The sequence below is a fragment of the Colletotrichum aenigma genome, assembly GCF_013390185.1.
Source record: "Colletotrichum aenigma strain Cg56 chromosome Unknown KSG_Cg56_contig05, whole genome shotgun sequence".
Taxonomy (NCBI): Eukaryota; Fungi; Ascomycota; class Sordariomycetes; order Glomerellales; family Glomerellaceae; genus Colletotrichum; species Colletotrichum aenigma.
In genome coordinates, this window is record NW_023500911.1 from 3,547,730 (window position 1) to 3,561,436 (window position 13,707).

General features: G+C 55.5%; 5 protein-coding genes across 5 annotated transcripts; 4 read left to right on the top strand and 1 right to left on the bottom strand.

Annotated features, from left to right (window-relative positions):
- Nucleotides 1-1,199: 1,199 nt before the first annotated feature.
- On the top strand, nucleotides 1,200-2,073 carry yfcG (Disulfide-bond oxidoreductase YfcG; the record flags this gene model as incomplete). Its single annotated transcript, XM_037323853.1, has 3 exons — nucleotides 1,200-1,526; nucleotides 1,575-1,632; nucleotides 1,691-2,073. The coding sequence occupies 3 exons, from the start codon at nucleotides 1,200-1,202 to the stop codon at nucleotides 2,071-2,073; spliced, it is 768 nt and encodes a 255-aa protein (XP_037178669.1).
- Nucleotides 2,074-2,890: 817 nt separating this feature from the next.
- bbp-1 (Branchpoint-bridging protein) lies at nucleotides 2,891-5,019 on the top strand (the record flags this gene model as incomplete). Its single annotated transcript, XM_037323854.1, has 6 exons — nucleotides 2,891-3,035; nucleotides 3,096-3,306; nucleotides 3,354-3,571; nucleotides 3,760-3,983; nucleotides 4,037-4,357; nucleotides 4,408-5,019. 6 exons carry the CDS (start codon nucleotides 2,891-2,893, stop codon nucleotides 5,017-5,019), a joined length of 1,731 nt encoding a protein of 576 aa, XP_037177586.1.
- A 921-nt stretch (nucleotides 5,020-5,940) lies between these two features.
- On the top strand, nucleotides 5,941-9,138 carry CGCA056_v008608 (Vacuolar membrane protease; the record flags this gene model as incomplete). The annotated part of the gene is made up of 3 exons (XM_037323855.1): nucleotides 5,941-6,257; nucleotides 6,308-7,462; nucleotides 7,512-9,138. The coding sequence occupies 3 exons, from the start codon at nucleotides 5,941-5,943 to the stop codon at nucleotides 9,136-9,138; spliced, it is 3,099 nt and encodes a 1,032-aa protein (XP_037177703.1).
- Nucleotides 9,139-9,645: 507 nt separating this feature from the next.
- On the bottom strand, nucleotides 9,646-10,194 carry CGCA056_v008609 (uncharacterized protein; the record flags this gene model as incomplete). Its single annotated transcript, XM_037323856.1, has 1 exon — nucleotides 9,646-10,194. One exon carries the CDS (start codon nucleotides 10,192-10,194, stop codon nucleotides 9,646-9,648), a length of 549 nt encoding a protein of 182 aa, XP_037177702.1.
- A 554-nt stretch (nucleotides 10,195-10,748) lies between these two features.
- taf5 (Transcription initiation factor TFIID subunit 5) lies at nucleotides 10,749-13,635 on the top strand (the record flags this gene model as incomplete). Its single annotated transcript, XM_037323857.1, has 4 exons — nucleotides 10,749-10,967; nucleotides 11,426-11,611; nucleotides 11,658-12,463; nucleotides 12,510-13,635. The coding sequence occupies 4 exons, from the start codon at nucleotides 10,749-10,751 to the stop codon at nucleotides 13,633-13,635; spliced, it is 2,337 nt and encodes a 778-aa protein (XP_037177433.1).
- Between the last annotated feature and the right edge of the window lie 72 nt (nucleotides 13,636-13,707).

Genomic DNA, 13,707 nt, shown 5'->3' on the forward strand with positions numbered 1-13,707 from the left:
GTAATGATGGAGATGACGCGTTTCTCCATGTAGAAGTAGGTCCAGCGACAAGATGTGTAGGAGTCGCCGGGATAGGCGCAAGCGTTGTGGGAATGAGGAGTATGGGGTTAACGGGATCGAAGTGTAAGCCTGAGTAGCAGTTAGTACAAGCATGAAATTGTAGTGTCAGTTGAAGCGATTCCCCGGTGTCTGTGTCCCTGGTGATGTGATGGGTGAATGTAGAGTGTAAAAAACCACGTCGTTGGCTCAGGGGGATGTTGAGATTTTAAATCACCCATCTAGACAAATATGCAACACAAAGGTGGGTGCGTGTAAGCCACGACCCTGCATCAAGGTCCATAACGGACACGCGAGGCCACGTGGGTATCATGAGACGAAACCACAGATGCGATGAGAAGAAAGGTAAGAGAGAAAACGCCACAAAGGGACTTTGGTTCCTGAATGCTAGCGCATCCTTCGTGGCCCTACACGACCCCAATGGGCAGGTTCTGCTGACGGGAGCCGGAGCCCCACGGACTTGATCTGCTGACCCGGAGCCGGCACTCCTGACCGGCGCGACTCGACACCGAGCCGGACGGCGAAGAGCTTCTTGCTTACCGATACAACCAGGCGAGGTGAGGTTAGGTTGGGATGCTTAGTTATCGTGCTTGGGACACGCCGCAGCTCCATGCCTGCAGCTCCGAGCTCTATAATTGGCCCCACTTCCTTCGGCACGCGAACCGCCCGCGGGGGACTGGAGCGGAGTGACGCCATCGCTTCATTGTGGTGGGATGCCTGGGGCCCTGGGCTGCAGCAGTGGCTTTGGGTGTGTGATTTCTAAGCACGTCTGGATGGCCCCGCGGAAGAAGGGCGCGGTGGAGGGGTCACTGTGACGGAAGCATTTCCCAACATTGGAACAGTGCTTGCCGCATGGCTTCAGCGCTGTTCCACGGGGGTCCTGGCGGGTCTTTCCCACCCCATATTATTAAGGTAACAGCTGTACAGCTACGCGGGCGAGGGGAGGGGTTAATGAGCTCTGGATTAGTATTTAGGAACTCTGGCCTCGGCGTCGACTTCTTCCTCCTTTTGCACTGAACTATCTTCGACACCCTGTTCTAACGACATCTCGTGCTTCTCTTGCGAAATTTGTCCACTTACCTTATTCAATCCACCCATTCATGACTACCCGACTGGGACAGTTGAGTAAACAAGTATTCAACATGGCTGCCAAGACCAAGACCGATATCCACCTATACACCATGGGCACGCCCAACGGTATCAAGGTCTCCATTCTGCTGGAGGAGCTTGGCCTGGACTACAAGACCACCGCCATTGACATTTCCAAGAACACCCAGAAGGAGCCCTGGTTTCTCGAGATCAACCCCAATGGCCGCATCCCCGCGCTGACCGACACCTTTGAGGATGGCAAGTCCATCCGTCTATTCGAGAGCGGAAGCATCATGCAGTACCTCGTCGACCGCTACGACAAGGACCACAAGGTCTCCTACCCGTACGGATCTCGCGAGTACTGGGAGGTGAACAACTGGGTATGTCTGAGGCGGGTCGATTGAGAGCATTGAGCTAACGTGATGCAGCTGCACTGGCAGATGGGTGGTCTTGGACCCATGCAGGGACAGGCGAACCACTTCAAGCGTGAGTTGCTACTGCACGTCACAGATTATCCCGAAAGGAAGGCTGACCACTCCCCCAGGCTACGCTCCCGAGAAGATCCAGTACGGCATCGACCGCTACACCAACGAGACCCGCCGCCTGTACCGCACCATGGACACCCAGCTCAAGGCGAACCCCCACGGCTACCTCGTCGGCGACCGGGTGACCATCGCCGACATGGCGTGCTGGGGCTGGGTCGCGGCCGCCAAGTGGGCTGGCATCGACCTCGAGGAGTTCCCCGCGCTGAAGGCGTGGCTGTGGAAGCTCGTCGAGCGTCCCGGTTTCGAGGCGGGACGTCACGTCCCCTCGCCTCACAAGGCGCTGGAGCACTACAGCAAGACGGACGAGGAGCTGGATGAGCAGGCCAAGGGTGCCAGCGCGTGGATCCTGAAGGGCATGCAGGATGATGCCGCCAAGAAATAGGGCGTAGATACCTTATGAAAAGTAATTCATTCAAGCGCTTGATGTTTTAAGTAATGTGACATCTGCTGGTGCTAGTGATGAGAGGTATGGAGACCAGTTGAGACTGGGTCAGCAAGTTGAGGTGAGTGTGAGATACAACAAGAGGTGAACGGGACATGCTAATTATTCTAATTGACTAGTCGGGAAATAATCCATCTCATCTCACTCACACTAAGATCATGACTGAGGCCTAAGCAGGCAGATTAGAGACTCAATCCAACGAGACCGACACTTGAGCCGGATCGCGCGGCCTAGGCCCCGCTACAAGACGCCAGAACTGGGCTGCCTACTCAAGCTCAAAGGAGTCGAATCAGGTCGGTTAGCTCAGTTGGTTAGAGCGTGGTACTAATACATCATCTGGTGTATCTGGTAATGCCAAGGCCGGGAGTTCAAGCCTCCCACTGATCATATTTTTTTGCCTTTTTGACACTGGCTGTTTTGTAGACTTCCTTCATTCTTGCTTGGTTCCTCCTGCTTGTGTCATCGTTCTTCGGCAGCGGGTGACTGTGAGTGTATAGTTGAGTGAGTTTACTCTAAAAACTTTGACTCCCTATCACGTGGTGAGCCCCACCTGCCTCGCCGTCGCCAAGACTTGCAGCTGGCACCAGTCGCAGCCGATCAAGGTCAGCCAGTGCTCCGGACATGGTTTCCATCTCCGCAGGTCCACGCTAAACTCGGTTCCATATAAAAGTTCCCTCCTCCTTCATCGCAATCCCCATTCGCCATCACACCACATCACCTCCTTGCGACATACCATTGTTATCGCGCAGCAATCAACATGTCGTGGAGAAACCAGGGAATTACGGGTTCCAACAACATCCCTCTCGGGAAGCGCCGTTTCGGTGGCGACGATGAGGAGCCTGAAGCCTACAGCAACGGCAACGGCAATGGCGAGCTGAAGCGCGGTCGCAGCCCAGAGCCTCGTGAGTCTCTTCGGTTTGGCGCCCCCGAGTTTTCGCAACATAATCTGACATCGCGAACAGGCACCGACGCCGATGGACCTCGACGCCGAAAGAAGAGAAACCGCTGGGGCGACGCGTCGGAGAACAAGGCTGCCGGCCTGATGGGCCTGACGACGGCCATCACGGCGAACATGACGGGCGAGCAGCTGGAGGCCTACACTCTGCACTTGCGCATCACGGAGATCAGCCAGAAGCTTCGTATCGACGACGTCGTCCCCGCGGATGGAGACAGGTAAGCTCCTTCGCGTGCATACTCGATGGTTGTGGCTAACTCTCTAGATCCCCCTCTCCGCCTCCGCAGTATGACAACCACGGTCGCCGTATCAACACCCGCGAATACCGATACCGCAAGCGCCTCGAAGATGAGCGCCACAAGCTCATCGAGAAGGCCATGAAAACCATTCCTAACTACCACCCGCCGCAGGATTACCGCAGGCCCACCAAGACCCAAGAAAAGGTCTACGTGCCTGTTAACGACTATCCAGAGATTAACTTCAGTATGATTGCTAACCCTCTAACCCTCCTAACCAAAATTCTTGTTTCCCTTGTTCCCTGCCTGGATCTCGGCCAAACTTGTCATGCATCCTCCAGGTGTCTTGTCAGACCTGGCCTTGTCAGATCGGGACCGTCATTGCTTGCTTCACCCTTTTGATACAGATACTAACGCGTAGCTCTCCCACTGAAGTTGGCTTACTTATCGGACCCCGTGGCAACACTTTGAAAAAGATGGAAACAGAATCAGGCGCCAAGATTGCCATTCGTGGCAAAGGCTCCGTCAAGGAGGGAAAGGGTCGTTCCGACGCCGCCCACGCCAGCAACCAGGAGGAGGACCTGCACTGTCTCATCATGGCCGACACAGAGGAGAAGGTCAACAAGGCCAAGAAGCTCATCCACAACGTCATTGAAACGGTACGTTTCTACCCTTCATTTGTTTCGTCACCCGCTAATCACCCTCGAAATAGGCCGCCTCGATTCCGGAGGGACAGAACGAGCTCAAGCGTAACCAGCTTCGTGAGCTCGCTGCTCTCAACGGTACACTCCGAGACGACGAGAACCAGGCCTGCCAGAACTGCGGTCAAATCGGCCACCGCAAGTACGACTGCCCCGAGAGACAAAACTACACTGCCAGCATTATTTGCCGTGTCTGTGGCAACGCAGGACACATGGCCAGAGATTGTCCCGACCGCCAGAAGGGTGCCAGCTGGCGTAACGATGGCAGCGCCCCCGGTGGCAGACCTGCCGGTCGCATTGGAGGCGGAGATGCCGTCGACCGCGAGTACGAGGTATGTTACCACAATCTGTTGACTTTTGTGACACAAGCTAACCCAAGCAGCAACTCATGCAAGAACTCGGCGGCGGCTCCTCCAGCGGTGCCGCTCCTGCGCGCATCGAGGCCGGCCCTGGCTCGTACAATAACGGCCCCAGCGGCGACGCGAAGCCCTGGCAACGTGGCCCCACTGGTGGTCCTGCTCCCTGGCGCAGCCGTAACAACGACTCGCGCGACGATCGTGACCGCGACGGTGGTGGTGGCGGCGGCGGCGGCGGCGGCGCTGCTCCTTGGGCTCGTGACCGTGGCAGCCGCCGTGATGACCACGGTGGAAACGGCGGCGACAGCTACTACGGCCAGGGCTACGGTGGCCAGTCCTCTGGTGCCGCTCCCGGTGCCGCCCCTTGGCATCAACCTCCTGGAACGCAGAACAACGGCTATGGTGGTGGCTACGGCGGCTACGCTGGATACGGTGCCCCTCCTGGCATGAGTGCTCCCGCGGGTATCCCGCCTCCTCCCCCCGGCGCTCCCGGTCTCGGTGCTCCTCCTGGTCTGGCCGGTGGTCTGAACGCGCTCATTCAGCAGTACGCCGGTGGTGCCCCCCCTCCACCTCCCTCCGACAATGCTCCTCCTCCGCCCCCAAGCGACCAACCTCCCCCGCCTCCCCCGGGTGCTTGATGCAACACAGCAAGGACAACAGGCAACTAACAGGATACTGACGGCACGCGCCGACTAACGATGGACTAACGACCAGGGATTCAACATGACTTCCAGGTTGCCGGTGCCCGTACCCTCGTTCATGTGAAGCAGATCCGAGAAGCAGAAGGCGCAGATGAAATTGTATGATAGATTGAAGTCGGCACTAATTTATAGGGTCCTTCGTACGCCACAGCATGGACAGTAGTAGTTCATCCCATTTTTTTCAAAATTGAATAGGTTCACGTGAAGTTGTTTGTAACAGCCCAAGCGCTGTCTCGGAGTCGGATCCGAGTGTGGACGCCGAGAGTTGCTCCAGACAGATATCCCCCAAACCTTCGTGCATCACTCGCCATTCGTGATTGGACTCTCTCCGAATACGTGCAATGTCCCAATTGAGTCGCACCACCCCAAGACATCGACAGGCGAACCGGCGCAAAAGCAGGCGCAAGCTGCATGTCGAGCGTCGCAGTTGCATGAGAACCCCGCATTAATGACATCCATATCGCAGGCTACAGGCCGCCGGAGGCGCTCTAGTGGGCGCTGGTGGAGGAGGTCGCGAACGCCGGACCCAGGGCAGGAGGGAGCTTGGGCCACCTTCTGCGCTAGGAGTGCTGTGCATCATCCACTTTGAGCGTCCCGCCGTCCTGCGCAAGAGATACGGGTACGGGGCAAGCGCAGCCTGGTCCCCAGACAGCGGAGCAGTAGACCAGCCTGGACATGACGCCTTCCCGTCCGTCCTCTTTCATGTTTCCGCTCGTCAGCCTCCTCAACTCCGAATCATCCCACCGACATACGTGCTGCGAGAGCCTTTGTCACACTCGTTCCTAACCGAGTATTGTCATCTTCCATCGTTTTCGAAGTACCGCCATCTCCGAGCGATACCCAAGACTACCGGCAGCCATGGCTGTCAACCCGTTCGGGTTCACCAAGGGACCGGTCACCTTCTGGCTGATTGTCGTATACGCAGCCTTCCTGATCCCGCTTGTTTGGATCCACGAGACTGTTCCCAACGTCAAGCCAACCGACGGACTGAACGTCACCGAGGCGTGGCACGACCTGACGACCATCACGAGGCAGTACCACCCGTACAACAGCTGTGCCAACGATGAGGTCGGCAACTTCCTGCTGAAGCGGATCGAGGAGATTCTGAACCGAAATGGTGTTGAATGGACCAAGGAAAAGGATGCTGGCGGCATTGTGCGAACCAAGGCTCTTGTGTGAGTATTCTGCACAGAGGTGAATGATGGCGAAGCTAACATTCAAGCAGCGAGACATCTACCTCGCCGGTTGACAAGATAGCCTCCCAGGGTCCTCGCGTCACCGTGTTTGACGACAAGATCTCGAATATATCCTACAACGGCAGAGAAACTGGCCACTACTTTGAAAGCACGAACAAGCTCGTGTACATCCGGGGCACCGAAGACGAGGATGGCGAGTGGTGGAAACGTGATCAAGGCCGCAAGATTGGCAAGGGCGGTGTCCTCGTCAATGCTCACTATGACAGTGTTTCCACTGGTTATGGCGCAACTGATGACGGTATGGGGTGCGTTAGTGTACTCCAGATGCTCGACTACTACACGAAGAATGTCACGGGTCGTCAGCCCAAGCGTGGCATTGTTCTCCTTCTCAACAACGGCGAAGAGGATGGCCTTTACGGAGCCATGGCATACGTCCAAAGCCCTCTGTACTATTTCACCACCACGTTTGTCAATCTTGAGGGTGCCGGTGCAGGCGGACGAGCAATTTTGTTCCGCGCCACCGACTTGGAAGTTGTCAAGGCGTACAATCATGCGCCACATCCTTTCGGCTCTGTCGTTGCTTTCGATGGATTCCAGTTGGGTCTCATCAAGAGTGGAACCGATTATAGCGTATGGAAGGACAACTTTGGCCAGCGTGGTCTCGACATCGCCTTCTACCGGCCTCGCGCCAGATACCACACCAACCAGGATGACACCCGCCATGCGTCCAGAGAGAGCATGTGGCACATGCTGACCAACTCCCTGGCAGCTGTCGACTATCTCCAGAAAGACACGTCCTCCTTCACCGGTGATTCACCAGCAGAAGGAGACAAGCGGAAGGTGTCAAGTGGCCGTTCCACCGAGGGCGCCTGGTTCGACATGTTTGGACAGGGCTTCGCCTCTTTGGAGTTGCGTGGCCTCTTCGCATGGGCTTTGACTCTGCTCATCGTGACACCATTGATTCTTGTCCTCGTCAGCTACCTCTTGTCCCGAAATGATAAGTACTACTACTTCTCTCGCAACGCCAAGGTTGACGCAGACGATGCGTCCGTCTCCCTTGGAGGGTGGAAGGGTTTCTTCCGAACTCCGCTTGCCTTCGTCTTTTCCGCCGGTCTGACGTTTGCTGCGGCTTTCTTGACCCACAAAGTCAATCCCGAGATCATCTACAGCAGTGAATACGTAGTGTAAGTTCCCTCAAGAGCAAATGAAATTGAGTACCTCTAACACGACTAGATGGGCGAATTTTCTCTCCTTATTCTTCATCAGCTTCTGGTTGATCTCGAAGGGAGCAAGCTCCATGAGACCCAGCGGTCTCCAGAGAGGATATGCCCACATCTGGCTGTTCATACTCAGCTGGACTCTTCTGGTTGCTGCAACGGTCCTCATCGATCGATTCAAAATTGCCGGCGTCTATCCATTGGCCTTTTTCCACTCGGCCGTGTTTGTCGCGGCACTGATCAGCCTCTTGGACCTTTTCGCTTTGCCGGCGAAGAAGGATTTTGCCGAAGCAGCCTACCACGACCAACAAAATCGCGATGATATTGCCGAAGTTCCCAACTCGGATGCTCTGATTTCTCCCGCACCAAGCGAGACCGCCTCTCGCGCACCTGCGGAAGAACAAACCGGAGAGCCGACGGAGACCAGTGCTCTATTGGGCGGGGAGAATGAAAACCACGGCACGATTCGACAGACTTTCACTTCGGGCTACCGACGATCTAATGCAGCCGCTGCGGGCAGCGACAGCGATCCCAAAGCAAAGGAAGATGCCCAGTCGCCGCAGGAGAAGGAACAGCCATGGGCCGCCAAGTTGCCCTCGTGGACCTGGATTGTTCAACTTCTGGTACTGGCGCCGATCAACATTGTGGTCTTCAGTCAAATCGCGCTCTTCATCACGTCTGCGTTAAACCAAGTCAGTGCAGATGGTATCGATTCGCTGTGGTCGTACCTGATCCTGGCTCTCTTCAGTGTCTTCCTTCTCCTGCCAGTCATCCCTTTCATTCACCGAGTCACATACCATCTGCCTGTGCTGTTGGTCTTCCTCTTTGGCATCACCCTTGTCTACAATCTGGTTGCGTTTCCATTTTCCTCGGAAAGTCGTCTCAAGGTCAGGTTCCAGCAGTCTGTCCAACTCCAAGACGAGTCCTCTTTCGTTCACATCACCGGCATCGAGAAGTATGTTCGCGAGATGATTAAGGAGCTTCCTTCAGCTGTTGGCCAAGATATTTCATGTCACCCATCTCGACTCGAACTTCATGAATGCGTGTATGACGCAACAGCCCTGCTGCCCAAGATAACAAGCAGCATATCCAACGACTCAGCCAAAAACAAGTACGCTGACCTTATCACCTTCAACGTGAGCCGCTCGAACTCGAGCGACTACAAGGCCACGGTTGAAATCGATGCCAAAAAGTCCAAGTCTTGTACGTTGTCGTTGTCTGACGAGGTCTCAGCTTGGCACGTCCACGAAAACGCTGGAATTGAGACCGTTTTGGGGAAGCCAGAAGGGTCTCCGGTGACCAACATCGTCCTTTGGCGCAGAGATTGGTCAAAGCCTTGGGCTGTGGACTTGGAATGGGCCAAAGGTGGCCCGAACGTCATCGCTGCGTCTTCGCCGTCGGCAGATTCTCCAGCCTCCGCCGTTGGTCCAGACGCCCACCAAGAGCTCCGACTCCGTCAAACAGACGGCCCTCTGTCTGATCTACCCCGGCTTAGGGGTAAGATTAGCTGCGCATGGAGTGACGCAAACGTTTTGGGCACCATCCCTGCGTTTGACGAAGCTTTGCAATATGCCCCAGAATGGATTGCGGTCACCAAGAATGCCGCTGCTCTCGTCGAGGGCTACCAGAGCATTCAGATCTGAGCTGGCCATACCAAATGCGTTCTACGGCAGTTGTGTGGAGGGCAACACGGAAAACGCTTTCTCATTTCTCTCACTATGGTTGAGATTCGGACGGCAACACTGTCTGTCACATTGTTTGCATTGGCGTTTGAGCATGGCTTCATCGCTTTGGGTACGGTTATTGGTTATTTTTATCATCAGCACGCACTTGTTACGAGACATGCATTGTCAACGATGGGTGGATGTCACATGAAGCATGGATAGGTGGTATTTGTTAGGAGCATTTAATCAGAAGCATTGTTCATTCTCTGCCAAAGCGCCGAGTGTTTTGCTCCCCAGTGACGGGCATCGTGCCCCATCGGCCTCGTATTTCTGATCGTCAAGCATTAAGCTGACGATGGGGTATTTTGTCTGAACGGTCAGCACTGCGTGTGGATATAAGTGACAAGGTCACCTACTGTGTCATTCTCTCATCATGCTGGTCGTCTTGATCGCATATTCTCAGTATCGCATGCGTCAAGGCCATTCTCACTGCTGCATCCTGTCGGCTCCTCCTGGCTGCTCATTTGCATGGTATTTTTCAAGGAACTCCCTCATCTTCGCCCACAGCTCGGCCTCCATGTCGCGCTCGACCTTGTTGTTGCGGCTGTTGAGCCAGCCAACGTCCAGGTTGCCAATGGTGCCAACTCCATTTGGCTCCAACGAGGGTCTGGCGACGATCTTGGCATCCTCGTTCATGACAACCTGCCTTTCCTTAGAAGCGTCGTTGCGGAGCTTGATGATGCCGGCCTCCTCGAGGCCCATGATCTGGCGCTTCATATGAACGTCGACTGTGTGAAGGGTGGACAAGAGGGAGTCCATTGAGTCTTTGAAGAGCTGCTTCTGGTCTTCGGGGGAGACGGTACTTGTGGTGTTGGACGACGAAGACTGGGGCTTGTCGCTCAGGGCGGACATGGCGGAGGAGGTGTGGTTCATGAGCTGGACAATGTTCTTGTCGATGTCGCAGAGTTGCTGAATGCGTTCTTCGAGGGTGAAGGGCTCGGCGGGCTGATCGCCTGACATGTTTGTGTCGGCCATGTTTGAGGATTCTTTGTTTGCCGCCTCGATCTCGAATCCTTCAAAGCGACGTCAAGGATGAGATGAGAGGTTGAATGAGTGAAGCTCAAAAGATACATCAATGAGGTACCGCGTCGCAAAGAAAATGTGGGCCTGGAAGGTGAAAAAGGTCGGAGCTCCTTCCAATGATTGGGAAAGCTCGCAGTGCACCAGTCCCGAAATAGGCTAGCGCGACCTTTGATGGATATTTTCCGCTGCCAACCTCTTTCCACGTCTTTGCAGCCTTGCAGGGGATCGAGCCTCACTCATCGGGGTGACGCGACAACATCAAAACCATCAAGCTTCTCTCAGCGAAAACCTAGCCATCAACACCGAGCAAGGCCCGGATCATTTATTCATCGTAATCACTCTCAGTTCGAATTTCCGTATAGATATTGTCGCTCTTTCGCGACCTAGATTCACGTTTGCGACCACGCGCCTCACCCGCCCGACGAGGAGAATGTACCATCAGTTTTGGACCGAGTAATCGAAAAAGGACGTCAAGAAGACTGTAAATCTAAAAAGATACGATCAAAATGTCGGCCAACGCCGGTCAGACGGGAGCAGGAGCCCCTCCAGGAGGAGCTCCAAACGCTGGGGGCGCGCCGGGTACCTACCAGCAACCTGCATCTACAACACCAGGCGCCGCAGCTCCTCCAGTCTCGACAACCCCCATACCGCCTCCTGCCACCACACCAGCGCCCGCGCCGGCGCCCGCTGCCGCTCCAATGTCGAATCAAAATCTGAACCAGATCGTAGGTATCCCATTTATTCATGTTTATCCTCAGGCGGGGTGAGGTCGATGGGGAAGGTGCTGCCTGCGAGGTGGTCGTAGCGACGGTGGCCCTTTCATTACGAGTGTGATGAAGTGAGATTGTCCACAAAGAGTCTCGCTCTCCCATGTGCTGCACCAGTTTCACCAGTCAGAAGCCACGACGAAACATCACCCACCCCTCATTTGTCGAGTCTGCATCATTTCTGTAACGACTTTTGCGCATTAGGAATCATGTCGCGAGCTGCAACGGTCCAAGTGGCCCAATATTTACAGCCTCTTGATGATCTATTCTGGAACAGGGTGCATGGAGAAGTATGACGCCAGATACTATACGACGAGGACAATTATGGCTGGGAGAGGCAGAAGGCGCGCCTCTTGATCCTGCATCTTGATCGACGTCTTCAACGATCCTTGGATTATTGCTAACAGAAGCTTTAGGTCACAGACTACCTTCTCAAAAGGGGTTATACCCGTACCGAGACCATCTTTCGCCAAGAATCAAGTCACCTGGGTCCAGACGGTCGACCCATTCACAACAAGGTCGACGACCTTGGCCCGAAGAAGTACCTCAAGGCCTTCAACCTGCTGCGCGAATGGGTCGAGAACAACCTCGACATCTACAAGGTGTGCTCTCAGCCTCCTCCTATCTGTCAATGCTAACACCTCCCAGTTCGAGCTGAATAAGCTGCTTTGGCCCGTCTTCGTCTACTCCTGGCTCGAGCTGGTCACGCAAGGTTACTCGGAAGATGCTAAGAGCCTCCTCAACACCCTGAAGCCATACTTTGAGAACATCCACGGCGACGACCTCAAGACCTTTTCCACCGTAACCCTGGCCCTCCACGCCAAGGAGAACCCCACCACCAAGCTCTACCGCGAGAACAAGTATCGCATTCCCCTGAACCAGCATGTTAGCGGCAATCTCTTCCACTTCCTCGAGCGTGAGCGCGACAACGGCGGCGCTGTCATCACCTACATCCTCCAGACCTTCTGTCAGCTGGATTCGACCTCTCGCGGGCCTATCGAGCCCTTTAGCTTCGAGGCAATCTACCGACGGAGTCAGAACCTGGACTTTGACGAGGTCGACCTGCAGGAGGGAATCCCTGGAGCCTTTACGGGTATCTCCAACCGAGACCTGCTCGACAAGACTGCGCCTTTGAAACTGGGTGCTTTGCCAATGGAGGAAGATCTCCGCGACGACGTGCGGGCTGAGCTTGCTGATGAGGATGCTCTCAACCCCCCGCCCGATGGCAGGTCTACTCTGGTCGACGAGTTTGACCGCAAGATCAAGAGGGAGGAGAGTGCGGATGGCCCTAACAGAAGCGATCTGCCTCTTCCCCCGTCCCGCGCCCGCGATGTTGTGATGGAGATGCAGAAGGTTAGAGAAAATCGCGATCGATTCAAGATTGAGGGCCGCACCGGTGGCGTTGGCGTTCCCGTCAGCGCATGCATGTTTACATTCCACAACACTCTCGGAAGGTAAATCTCGTCTCTTCTTTGCTGGCGAACGCAGCTAACTAAATAGTGTTGCATGCATGGACTTCTCCCAAGACCACGAGCTGGTCGCAGTCGGCACCACCGACTCCTACATCCGCGTGTGGCATCTCGAGGGCAAGGCTCTCAAGTCAAAGAGAGCCGACGAGAAGGATTTCCAGTTCAACAACCGCAAACTCATTGGCCACTCTGGACCGGTATACTCCGTCTCCTTCTCTGACGCCATCGCCAAGCTTGAGCACGCGCCGTTTGGCGAGGAGGGCAAGGGCGAGCAGCCCATTGAGACCAGCTCGAAGCTGTTGCTGTCTAGCTCCGCCGACGGCACCGTTCGCATCTGGTCTCTGGACATTTGGGCCTGCGTGTGCGTCTTCAAGGGTCATGATGGTCCCGTTCTGAGAGCAAGCTGGAGTCCTCACGGACACTACTTCTTGACGGGCGGTTGGGACAAGACGGCTCGCATCTGGATGCAGGACCATGCCTCGGCCCAGCGCATTCTCGTCGGACACGACTCTAGCATCTCTGCGGTTGCCTGGCATCCAAACGGTACCTACGTGTTCACCGCCTCTGACGAGACGGACAAGTCGGTTCGCATGTGGTCTGTAGTCACCGGCCAGTGCGTCCGCGTCTTTAGTGGACACACGGATTACATCTCGTCACTTGAGTGCGCACCCAACGGCAAGATCCTCGCCAGTGCCGATAACAGCGGCAACATCTTCTTCTGGGACATCCAGAAGGGCGCGCGGATTAAGCGGTCTCGCGGCCACGGCAAGGGTGGTATCTGGTCAATGAGCTTCAGCGTCGAGTCCAATGTTCTCGTGTCTGGTGGACAAGACGGCTCTGTCCGTGTATGGGATGTTGAACTGCCTGCCGAGGGCCATAAGGTTGTCCAGCAACAGGTTGGAACAGCGCCTGCGCAAGAGGGAAGTGATACCATCGTCGCCGCCACAGGACAGACGGAGCGTCCGAACGCAAACACCCAGGGAGCTGCTGGTGGTAGCTCCGGCGCACCAAGCGGTGGCAAGAAGAAGGGCAAGGAGGTGATGATTACGCCTGACCAGATCAGCGCGTTCCCGACCAAGAAGACACCGGTCATGAAGGTGCAGTTCACGCGGATGAACCTGATTGTGGCCGGCGGCTGCTACGACCCCGACCGTTGAAAAGGATGATAAAGGCCGCCGAATAATGTTCTGGGCGGGTGGAATTAGATTGCTTTCATCCAGTTTGGCGTT